Raw genomic sequence first — 12693 nt, 5'->3', positions numbered from 1 at the left:
TCGTGTTGGTCCCTTCGCGATTCTCCGCGACGAATCGAAGGAGCGCGGACCAAAACGAAGTCCTCGCTGGTACGCGGTGGTAACTTCAATACCCCGACGCGAGATATCTGTTTCGACTCGACGAAACCCTGCCGGCAGTGGGACACTTCGGCAATCCTTCTACTCGTCTCTATATTGACGATCGACGTTTATCCGCAAGTGGTCCACTAGATGTTGGCGACGTTTACGGCATGGGGTAGGTCCATGTTTCATATAGCCTTGCTGCTGAAAGGGACGCTAAACTCAAAATCAACTCAACAAAAAATACAGTGCTTCGCATCATATATCCATATATACTTACCATGTGCTTTATAATAATTGCTGAAGCTTGTTTATTATATAGAGCGCTTAGAGCACAGGGCAATCAAACCATAAAGTTGTGAGAAAAATAGACATAAAATTTGTAATGTAAACTCTTCTATGTTGGTCTACTTACCTTGATTTGGGACTTTCAAATTTAATCAGTTCTTCCATTGAAAAGTATCGATAATTCAACAAGGAAATAATTAGGCCATGATAATTTGATTGAAATTCATCGTAATTTTGCCCATGGCAAACACTTTACCATTTTATATTGTAAAAAAGGTCAGATTCATCGTTATTGTAACAGAGCGATAATTGAGCGATTGACCGTAGAAATTCAAACTCCGATTAGTTAGAATTTCACAACCTGGTTTTATTACAAGTATAAACTCTTTACTCGGTAGAGAAGAGGCCATGGATCATGTGTGAGAGTTGATGACGATGCGTTTTAGTGGGTCAGTGGTTCATGGTGGGTGGTGGGTCGGAGTGGGGCATGGTGGGTAGTGGGTCAGAGTGGGTCACGGTGGGTGGGGTCAAGTTTTCATTGACTCTCGCTATCTCTGATCAAATCTGGAAAACCAAACAAAACAAAGAGCAATAGTAATACACAAAACGCTCAACATATTAGCTATTTATAACTATTGCATGATCCGAATAACTCTAGTATATCCACAAATCATCATTTGTCATATTTTACCGAAATACGTCATGACTTTTCCGACAACCTGATATTTTAAATGTTAATACGCAAATTTCATTGATCTCATCACTTATTCACTTACTCTCTTATGATCATCAAAATCTTTAGGATACTTTCCGTAGATGTAGAAAGGCGAAATGTAGTATCCAGGCTTGGTGTAGCGTGTAAGTAAACAAATGAAAAGCAACAGGATAATACCAGGTTATTGCACAATAAGTATTGCTGTTCAGACAACTCTGGAGACGTAACCACTTGACAGGATGCAACCAAACTTGGTAGGAGTATATTTGGGCCCATGTAGAAGCGATTGGTAGAAAACAAAATTAGTAGTTCCAATTTTTGCCACCAGATGTAATTGTGGCGCTGTACAACGCCAAGTAAGTGTAGAGTGGAAGGAAAACGACACTAGTCATGCTAAATGATAAAGGCTATAATTACCTCTCCTGTGGGTCTCGTGGCATTGATTACCAATGCTATTAATACTCCATGATCAGTGGCAGATTTACGGAGTGGGGGTTTTGGGCCGAAGTGCTCCCTTAAAATTCTTGGGTATCTTACAAAAACGAAGTTAAACATTGGTCTTTCCTATGCTTATAAACTGCAAGCTCCCCACAAAATTTCTGGGACAGATTAGTGTCAAATATCATTTCCAGAGGCTATTGTATTGCTGTTGAGTGTTACGTAGGTAAGTGCAGTATGGAAGACAAATGATATTTTTGATATTGAATGAAAGAAAGGCGTAATTATGCCCCCGTGCGACGCGTGGAATTGATTTGTACTCCTATTAATAACCCTGTGGTGTAGTGATGTGTTGCGTGCGATGCTGGTGATGCGGAATTCTGCCCGAAGGCAGGTCTTTGACGTGAAGGTCCCTGGGCAAGGAAAACCCATGGCGACTAGTACCGTATAAAATGATGATGACGTTTTAAGGACGGAACCTACAGGTTAACATAGGATCCGACTCACGTGTCTTCACGGGAATCGATCCCGGGACCCCTTGATCACAAGGCAAAGAGTGTGGGAAGAAAAGTGAAACAAATATCGGACATTAACAAAGTCAGAGCAGTTCACTTCTGGCATATAGTGGGGCTCGAACCCGTATCACTGAAACACATGCAGGCGTGAGTAAGCACCTGAGTTCTTGTATAGTTCACGACCAGGTTACGAATGGAGTACCAAGAGAGCAACCATGGTATTAAAGTTGCCAGAAAGATGCTTGTTAGTAAAACTTTACTATACGTTGAACAATAATACTGGTACTATTCGTGAATATCTCCGATGATAGGGGTTACGTCGTGGTCCCACTACATAATGTGCCTTAAAAAAATGGCGAGAAAGTTTGAGGAGACCGGCATGTTAGGGTTGAGACCAGGAAGAGGTCGAAGAGTGTAAGGCAGGAAGAAGTTCAAAATGTTCGTAGAGAAATCCATGCCGTCGTGGAGAAATCAGTCAGAACAGTGGCGTGGTAAGTGCGACGGCAGTGTTGAAACATCTCATTATGCTCTATGCAACTGTATGAAAAATGCTTCGCAAAGCGCTGCATTGCTATCCTTACAAGGTAACAATAAAACATCAATTGCGTCCCGCAGATTCCGATGATCATCCCGAAATTTTAAGGGGAGCTTTAGCCCAAAAGCCCTCGTAAATCCCCACTGACTACGGAGTATTATTTGCATTGATAATCAATGCCACGAGACCCAGAGGAGAGGTAATTACAGCCTTTCTTATCAATTAGCATCACTAGTGTCGTTTTTCTTCCACAATGCACTTACTAGGCATTGTACAGTGCCACAAATACCTCTAGTGGCGAAAACTGGAACTAATTTTGTTTTCTACTTCAATCGCTTCTGCATGTTTCCAAATGTACTCCTACCAACTTTGGTTTCATTTTGTCAACTGGTTATGTCTCCAGAGTTGTCTGAAGAGCGATACTTATTTTATGATAACCTGGTATTTCCCAGCCCCAAACCCCCTAAAGTGGAGTGTCTTGATTATTCAACAAAAAGACTTGAAATCCAATTAAGTCAAGTCCCGACTTTGCAACAACAATAATAAAATAATAATAATGAAAAATGAAATGAAATCTTTGAGTTCAACGTCCCACGGTTATGCCGGTTAGGCTAAAGGAGACGGTGACGATGAGTAATGAATGAAATGGTGGAATGAAGAAAGTAGGAGGAAACGGGAGAACCCCGCGAAACCCCACGCACACGGTGTTTGTCCACCACATAGTTCACTTGGCGGGGCTGGGATCGAACCCGGGATCCCAAGCAGCAGAGGTGAACACTCTACCACTGAGCCACCGCGGCCCCCATAATAATAATAATAATAATAATAATAATAATAATAATAATAATAATAATAATAAAGGAATAACAGAATTACAAAATCAATTAAATAAACAATACCTTCCAATTAAGAAACAAATGATTGCCACGACGCAGGGCCGTAATTTGTGGGGGGCAGGAAGGGAAGCTCCCTGCCGTTCGAGGGGGCCCCATTTTAACACAAAATTGTCTTACTCCATATACGATACGAACATGAAATTATAAGTGAAGCATCAAACAGGTCAGGTTAATTACATAAACAGAACAGCACACAAAAGGTAAATAAAACAAAAATGAGTCGTGGGCCCATTTCAGTAAAAAAAATGTCTACTATGAGGGGCCCTAGAAATAATATATATTCGTATATTATTGTCAGATTTATCCTCTTAATTAATTTGTCATGTATGGAACGTGCCCAGAGGCATAACTAACGACCCTGCAGACCTTGCTGTGTGGGAGGGCCCACAGGCTCCGGGGGCCCATAGAGTAAGATAAGGTTGGAAAGAGGGGGCCCAAGAATTAGGAAAATGACTTCTAAGGGGCGCAAATACGCGTATTAAAGCTTACTCCCTCCCCAGAAAAAATCTAAGTTACGGCGCTGCCACGACAGGATTTGAACCCGTGTCTCTACCATACGAGTTTCATAATTTGTCAATCTACCACAAATTAATCATACAAAGATAAAAGAATAAACTAGTAGTTACGGAAGATAAAAATAGAACTTTCTTTTTCTACACGTGTTGATGCAATTCAAAGAATGCGAAAATAATGTCTGCTGCAGGGGTGGGCCCGGGGTTCCGGATAGAAGTAACAATGTCATTACGAAATAGATATATTATTTGACCATTTTTCGTGTTATGTTTCATATTTTATTTAAATATTAATTCATATTTAAGGAAATAGATTTTGAGAAGAAACTTGTTGTAGAACGCCATAATGCGTTGTTGCCAAATTTGTATGTTTAATTCCTGAATTCTAGCGTTGCAGTTCGAGAAGCGGAACTTAGCTGTGAATTGCGGTAAGGGTCGAAAACTAATTTATCCAGTAAGTATGCACGCAGAATTCCATGATTACTTCCTTTATTATCTGGCACCAATAAACACTCGACATTACCTGGCAACGCCGCACTATTCAAGCAGTGTTTAACATAGCACCGAGATCACCTAGTGATCCACCTTAACTGCATTAAACGAAAACAAGAAAAAGAAGAAAAGACCCGAGTTCGAAAGACCTAACAAACCAATATGGTTACGTTGTTAGTAAAATAGTTTAGATTGATCGAACTTTTTGTGGGTAACCACAATATTTCATGTCACGCCCCCCATTACAAAATCCTGGCTAAACGAACCAAAATATTTTGCCAGTAAAATAGTTTTGAATGACCCAGCCCCGGTGTGATAACCTCAATATTTCGTCACGGACTCCCGCCATTACGAAATCCTGGCTACGTGCCTGTCTGCCGGCTTGCATTGTCGCGGATTCCAAGAATTTCAGATATCTTCTGATCTTATTGGCCAATATAGATAGGACATAAAGTCATGACATATAGCGGAAATTAAGGCCAACTGCTGTCGGCCCTCGTGGCCGAGCGTACTAGGGTAACACTCTAGTAATGAAAATAGTTTTTGGCGTGGGTTCGAACCCTGCCCAAGGATTTCTTTTTAAAATTTCATAACATTTTTTCATTAAAATAAGATTGCAGTTTTACTATACGGATCCATAATAATAATAATAAGAAGAAGAAGAGTAGCAGTAGTAGTAGTAGTAGGAACGGATTAGAAGCCCCGCAGGGGTTGGTTAGGTTCTGTTCTCTTGCTTAAATTTTTCTGTACATTTTACATGACCAACTCCAAACATCTGACTAGGGTAGCGCGAGAATATAAAACTATTGTGATCGGCGTAAATGCTGCCGGCTTTTCTTCTTTGGAAATTAGAAGTTACGATGAGGAAGAATAGTAGTAATGTAAATCGGGAGCAGTTAAAAATGATGAGGTAGTCTCAACTTGAAGAACATTTCGTGATATTTTCCTCAGTGACGAAGGTCTATATAACTTGTTTTTGAGTTAAAGAAAGAAATCTCGAGTAAGTCATTGTAACACTCATAAGGAACGTCTTCTTATACGAGCATGAGTATTTTGTATAGTCTTACATGCAACGATTTTAACTAACTAAAAGTTTAGAAAAAAGATGAAGTGATGCGGGAGGTAAGTGATTAGCGTATTGAACTTCTGTCCGGCAGGCCCGGGTTCAAATCCCGGCTAGGTTGAAACTTTTTCAAATTTCAATTTCCATACATACTCAGTGTGACAAGAAAGATCTTCTCTCCTCCAGAAAGAAAATTAGGAGAATTGGAGGTCTCTCAATGAAGGCAATCATTTACTAACTTATTCCCAGCAGTTGTTGTAGATTTGATATTTTCAGCTACTTTCAAGCATTTTCTGATTCATGCGAGGTCACTATTTTTTATTTCTCTAAATATACAGTATATAAAGAAATAATACATTACATGCACAGCAATATTGAGATTAATATATGGTGTACTTTGGAAAATTCGATCCGAACCTTGAGATTCATCTTAGAATTGAGAACTGTTTCGTTAGTCGCCTACTTTACAATTTTACCTGTATTAACACCTGGATCAGGTCTACCAAGTGCTGTCAGTGCCAAGAAAAGTTACGTGTAAGTTGGGTTACATCTGTCTAGGCGTTCTCACAACTGCAAATGGCCTGGACCCCAAGTAATAGAATTAGAGCACTTGGGGGGAGATACTTTTGTAAGTGGCCGTACCTAGTACTTAAATGAAAGCAAATTAAATGAAGCTGTTGTAAATAATAAAGCTGATTCTGATACTGATGTTCGTCTTTGTAGGCCTGCTACGGCTATGCACTAGTCATCCTCATGGCCATACAGACACTTTGATATAGGCGATTCTAGTTTTGATGCAAGTCGAGACTTAAAGTATCCCCATATTCCTATGCCAGAACATTTCCCTGAAGACTCTTTCCGTGCCAACTTCGGTATTTAAAAAGAAACTTACCAATGGCGAACTGATTACACGAGATTAGCTAGTTTTGTAGCAAAGTCAAAAAGGCATTTTACTGTTTACCTTGTAGGATATTCAGCAAGTTACATCAGACACAACGTTCTTTGTTGGCACTTCCTGAAGGTTTCTCGACAGAAAAACGTTGGAAGAAACTCTTTGATAAAGTGCCCGAATACGAAAATAGCTCTAGCCATACAATATGTTATATTCAGTGGAAGTCAGAGGTGATGAAATCGAAAAAGGATAAACCGCTGACAGGCTTGCTATTGCACTCTATCCAGCAGGAGAAAGATAAGTGGCGCGAGCTCTTAAAGAGATTGCTCAATGTCACTTTGTTCCTAGCTGAAAGAGGGCTTCCTTTTCAAGGTAATAACGAAAAAAATCCGGGACCCATCTAATGGAATTTTTTGGGAATTTTAGAACTGCTTGCTAATTATGATCCTACTTTGAATGAGCATTTAAATAAAGTTCGCTCTTTCCAAGACAAGGCAGAGAGAATGCAAGTTCATTACTTGTCTCACGACATTTAGAATGAGTTTATTAGTTTATGTGCTGCCCAAGTGACAAAGAAAATTCTAGAAGAAAGAGAAAAAGCGAGATATTACGCTATAATAGTTGATGCAACACTCGACTCAGCACATGTCGAACAGACAGCAATTTTAATAAGATATGTCAATTTGACTGAAAAAGAAAACCAACCTTACCAAGTTGAAGAAAGATTGTTATGCTTCACTGATAGTTCAAAAAAAAAAAAAAAAAATGGAGAAGCCATAGCTGAGCTGATTTTGAATAAGCTGAAAGAATTTGAAATCCCATTGGAAGACTGTAAAGGATAAGGGTACGACAATGGGAGCAACATGAAAGGAGCATAGTGAAACTGTAAGCAGCGGAGAGTTGTTCAGCTGCAATTATTTTTTTTCGGAGATGTTCAAAAATTGTATAACATTTTTAGTCTAGCCCCCAAAGATGGGAAATTTTAAGAAAGAAAATTCCTAGCTCTCTTCACTCAATGTCAAAGACATGCTCGTCTGCTAGATAAATAGTGTCAAATCAATTGCTGCACATCTTCCAGGTTTAATAAAAGCCCTTGAAGAATTAACTCTGCTAAACCTTATGGAGGAATGTCGTCAAAACATAGAGGGACTGAAAAAATATTTAAAAACCTTTAACTGCCCTCTTCTTGCATCTATTTGGTTCAAGATTTTGAAGTCAGTAGACATCGTAAATCGAGTATTGCAGCAGCGTGGTGAAACAATGGATGTTGCGTCAAAATATTTAAATTCTTTATTAGAAGATTTGAAGGTGATTCGTAAGGATGAAATCCGATATTTAGTGAAGCTCTGGTGGTAGCTGAAAACATAGGTTGGCCCCAACATCTTCAAGAACAACAGAAGAGAGAAAGGAAACGAAAGATACTAACTGATGAAGAAGACGGCGATAATGCATATGATGATCCTGATCCAAAAAGTTTTTAAGCGTGAAGTGTTTAATGTTATGCTGGACAGTGTCATAGGAGATATGTCAGTTCGCTTCCAGTCAGTGCGCTCTTTGTGTAACAATTTTTGTGTACTATGGTCTTGCAAAGAAATGACAGGTGACCAGATCCAAGAACAACCAGCTGCACTAGTCCAGCGATTTAGATGATTTTTCTGATGAATTGCATAGCCTGAAATTGTTATATTCGTCCAATTTTGGTGAGAAAACGCTTGCACCATAGGATCTCCTAAATAACATCAAAACTTTGAATCTAGAAACTTTATTTCCAAATCTGACAGTGGCCCTTCGTATATTCGCTACGATCCCTGCTACCGTTGCTAGTGCAGAGCGCTCTTTCTCTCTGTTAAATAGAGTAAAAAATTTTTTATGCTCTACAATGTGTCAAGACAGATTATCAAGCTTAGGCTTGTTGGCAGTGAAGACAGAACTTGTCAAGTGTACCAACCTGGATGCTATCATTGATGAATTCGCCCTGAAAAAGGCCAGAAAGGGAATTTTGTTGTAACTATATGTAGAAAAGGATACATTGTAACAGTTGTCTAGTAGTAATACATATAATAAATCTCTCCTATAGACAATTACTATTAATATCACATTATTAATCACACTATAATTAATTTGAGAAATATTTCATTGAAATAACTAAATTAGGTCTAATGCTTCATGTCTCTAGTTAAGTAAGACTAACTGCATAGTTTATTTCTATATAATTATTTATAGCAACAATTTGTGCAAAGATATTCATAGTACAGGGCCCAATAGCAGAATATGCCGCGATCTGCGATGTGATCGCAGAAAATTTGCCGCGCCTGTGCAAAAAAAATTGCCAGAGGAAATATATATATATATAGCCAACAGACAAGTGTATGCCTGCTATGAGTAGATGTCTTAAATGCACGGACAACTCGCATACATATAGTTTTAACTGTTTTTTACGTCGCGTAAAGCGTATTTTTAACAATCAGAAGTCTTTCTTCTGCAGAAAATTTTTGACTTACAAAAGCTCATCGCAGAAAGACAAAGAAAGTTCTGCCATCGGGGTACAGGGTCGGTTGGATGGTTGAGAACATTTACTTTCTCAACTTTTATTAACTACAGTATTTAATACGTTCTTTTTGTATTTCCTTCACAAATTATTTTGTTTCGAGCATTTGATTGAGCATTGGGAGAGAACTTTTGCTATTACAAATAGATAAGTTACTTTTTTCTGTTATTTTGATAACCATTGTATTAAATATTATTTTTTAATCATTTTAGTTTTAAAGCCTTCAAAAATCTTAGAACCAACAAGTATAGGGTCTAAACAAAATCATAAATAGTGAATTAATGAGTTTTTTTCCGGCGAACAGTGAACATAGGCTAGGTTTAGAGTTATTATTATTCACTTATTTGGAGATGTAGCAATACTGTTTAACATGTAAATTAAACGCATTAATGGTCTAATAAAGAGTTCAAAATCAGCCTTAATCTTCATTTTAGTTTACCTCCGTCCTAAGTGGTAAGTACGTAAAAAGTCATAAGGGAACATGTAAGAGGCCCGCGACCGCTCTTGCCGGCCCTATGTGAGTATACTCTTTTTAGTCAAAATATTTGTGATCACCCTAAATTGGATTCACCTGGGCATGTCCTAGAAGGAGCCAGAATATTTTATGAGTAATTAAAGCTCATCTGCACTCTTACTATGACAATCTTACATGTTTTATTGGATTTTCAGTTCTTTAAAAGTAAATGAAATGTGATTTGAATAAATTGAAGAATTACAGATAAAACTTTAGAATGCATGACAATTTAAGAAACAAACATACACTTTAATTAGGGTATTCACAGGCACATACCACAGCTACGTACATGATACTGTTCCTTGGAGTTTATTCGCTTGGATTTTGTCCGCCTTGCCACAATTTAGCATGGATTTTGTCCTACACACAAACGAAACGGATAACTAATGAAAGTGAATGATGATTAAGTTTTGCTTATATGTGCTCCCATGCGGAATCGATTGCGGGACCACGTATATGAAAGACACGCGTTAACCACTACACCAACCGAAAGAGCATATTGGTTACTAAGTTAAAATAGATTGTAGGCCTATTCAGCACAGAAAATTACTAGGAACTTATAGTTTTGATTTTAGACCTGTTTTCCCAGTCATTTATAGTAACAAGAAAGTGATTGAAGATACATAATTGCAATCCATTCGAACACGATGATTGCTGATTAAATATTTAGTTTTAAGCACTGGCAATATCTGTTTCTTTATGAAAATATGTTGATAACATAGGGTGAGTCTGCGACTTTCATTATTAGTACGTTGCAATATGTGGCAGCCCTGACATTACTAGATTTTAATTCACGACGCTAAAGTGCATTTCATTTCATTTTCATGAAAGTCGAGACATTTTGACGTCCGAAATTCATTACGATGTGGGTCTATACAAAAATGATGAAAAATATTACGGGCACAGAGGAAAAACGATCAGTCACAAAAACAATAATTTGCAGGAGAGCATTTTTAAAGTTTGAAGACCAACAGCATTTATTAGACATATATCTTTAGCCGTTTCTACAGAGGATTGTGTTGTTTTCACGTATGCTATTAGCACGCGGACAAACTATTCCATACTATTCCATACGATGTATTCGTCAGCTGAGATTCGCCATTTTTTCAGTTTTATGATTATGATCGTTTTCCCCTTGTACCTTTCAGATGTATGCAAAAACTAAGTTTATTTTTTATTTTCTGTGCGTCGGGGTGCGCGGCAAACATCTTTCGAACTAAGGGCAACAAAAAACAAAATCTGGTCCGGACTACTATCAGAAACGTACAAGTCATAGCCATTAAAAGTAAGAGTAAATCTGCACACACATTAAAATTTTTTCACGAAAGAGAGTAAGATTTAAAAAAAAAGAAAAAGAAAAAAGAACAAACTTCAAAACATTGGGGTTATGTTTAGCAGGTGTCCAGAAGCACATAAAAAACATAAAAGTTACAGGAGAAATGGGTGATGCAAGTACTTAGACTTAACATAACGTAACAAAATCTAACCTAAACTAACCTAAAATAACCAAAATCTAACCTAAACTTCCGCGAAATTCTATCATTTTTTGGGAAAATTATGCTGGACCCCTACACTAACATAATGCAACATAAACTAACCTAAACTCACGTAACCTAACCTAAACTAACCTAATGGGAATAAAAATTACCGAAATTGTAACGTTTTTTAGAAACAATTGCTGGACCCCTTCTACTAAACATTAGGCAAATAAATGTTGCAGATATATGGAAATTGGGGTTGAAAAACTATTTAAAATTAAACAATTGACTTACCTTTCCATTAGTATGATTACACATGTCCCACATCGGTATTAGAGCATTGATCATTGTGTTTGCATCCGAAGAAGGAATATAGTTTTGACGAGTCATTACGGTAGAAACAGCCCATCTGAAATTAAGCAATACAACGGAATTTAATTTGAAAGAAATGAAAGATGGTCAACATATTATTTAAAAGTAGATCAAGTATCTATTTAATAGCTGTGTCTGTGGATAAAAAACTTCAGATCCAAATTGAAAGTGACTATGTTTGTGACTCTTAATCTCTTGAACCATCCGCCCAATCTCGGCAGTTCTGGCCTGGGAATGTTTTTAGCTATTCATTTTGATGGTAGAACTTAGGGGAGGGGGAATTATAAAAAAAAAAAAATCTTAACTAAACGACCAATTTCGATCAGATTTTCAACATAGATGACGTTTGTGCCTCGGATGGATTTTACCATTTCACTTTAACAGAACAACGTAGGGAATCGGGAGGAGGGGTAGATATACAAAAATCAATAAATATAAAAATAAAAGTGACCATGTTCGTGAGTTAATAACTTTTGAACCACCAGATCAATCTCAATCAAATTTTCAACATAGATGAAGTCGAACTGGGATGTTTTCATTTTACTTTGATGGCACAATGTAGGGGAAGGGAAGGGGGACATATATATATATATATATATATATGTAAAAAAAAAGATAAAAGTGACTGTCTTTGTGATTTCATCATGCTTAAAACACCGAATCGATTTTAATCAAATTATCAACATAGATGAGGTTCGGACCTGGGTCATATCCCTTTGACGGTAGAACTTACGGTAGGAGGAGGGGAGGGGAGAGAGATATAAAAATAAATAAACCTTAATAATTATTGAACCACCATACCGATCTCAATCAAATTTTCAACATAGATGACGTTCGAGCCTGGAAAGTTTTTAAAAAAAATATTTTCATTTTGACGATAGAACTTAGGGGAGGGGAGGAGGAGGGGAGATAAATATATAAAAATAAACAGAACTTAACTTTTGAACCACCCAAACGATCTCGATCAAATTTTCAACATACATGATATTCGGACCTGGGATAATTTTTATCATGCCATGCCTCGCAACATGGGGAGAGGAGAGATACATATAAAAATCACCGAAAATGACCAATATCAAAGAGCGTTTTAGTAATAATAAAAACAGAACACATTACTATTTTTCCCTAACTTAACCCAGCGAAATCGAGGGGCGTCTTAGATTCGAGGACGTCTTAAATTCGAGTAATTATCGAAAGTGCAGGACGTGCGGGTTTGCTAGTAAAATATTAACACTGAAGGATAAATTAGATCAATATCACAAACACGTCCCCATTAACCCCCCTACTCATTACGTCTGCATAACATGTGCAATAATTGGAGCTCCCTTGCCCTATACAGCCATATGCTCAGCGTATCCAGAAACTTTTGTAGAAC

General features: G+C 37.7%; 1 protein-coding gene across 1 annotated transcript in view; it reads right to left on the bottom strand.

Moving 5' to 3' along the window:
- The window catches only part of Setd3 (SET domain containing 3), a 331102-nt gene that overhangs the window by 37756 nt on the left and 280653 nt on the right, over positions 1-12693 (bottom strand). The window contains exon 8 of the mRNA XM_081771689.1: positions 11241-11355. Within this exon, the coding sequence (XP_081627815.1) occupies positions 11241-11355 (115 nt within the window). The remainder of the gene's footprint in view (positions 1-11240; positions 11356-12693) is intronic.

Source organism: Thermobia domestica, chromosome 9 (genome assembly GCF_964235325.1).
Source record: "Thermobia domestica chromosome 9, izTheDome1.hap1.1, whole genome shotgun sequence".
NCBI lineage: Eukaryota > Metazoa > Arthropoda > Insecta > Zygentoma > Lepismatidae > Thermobia > Thermobia domestica.
This window is presented reverse-complemented; position numbering and strand designations above follow the sequence as displayed.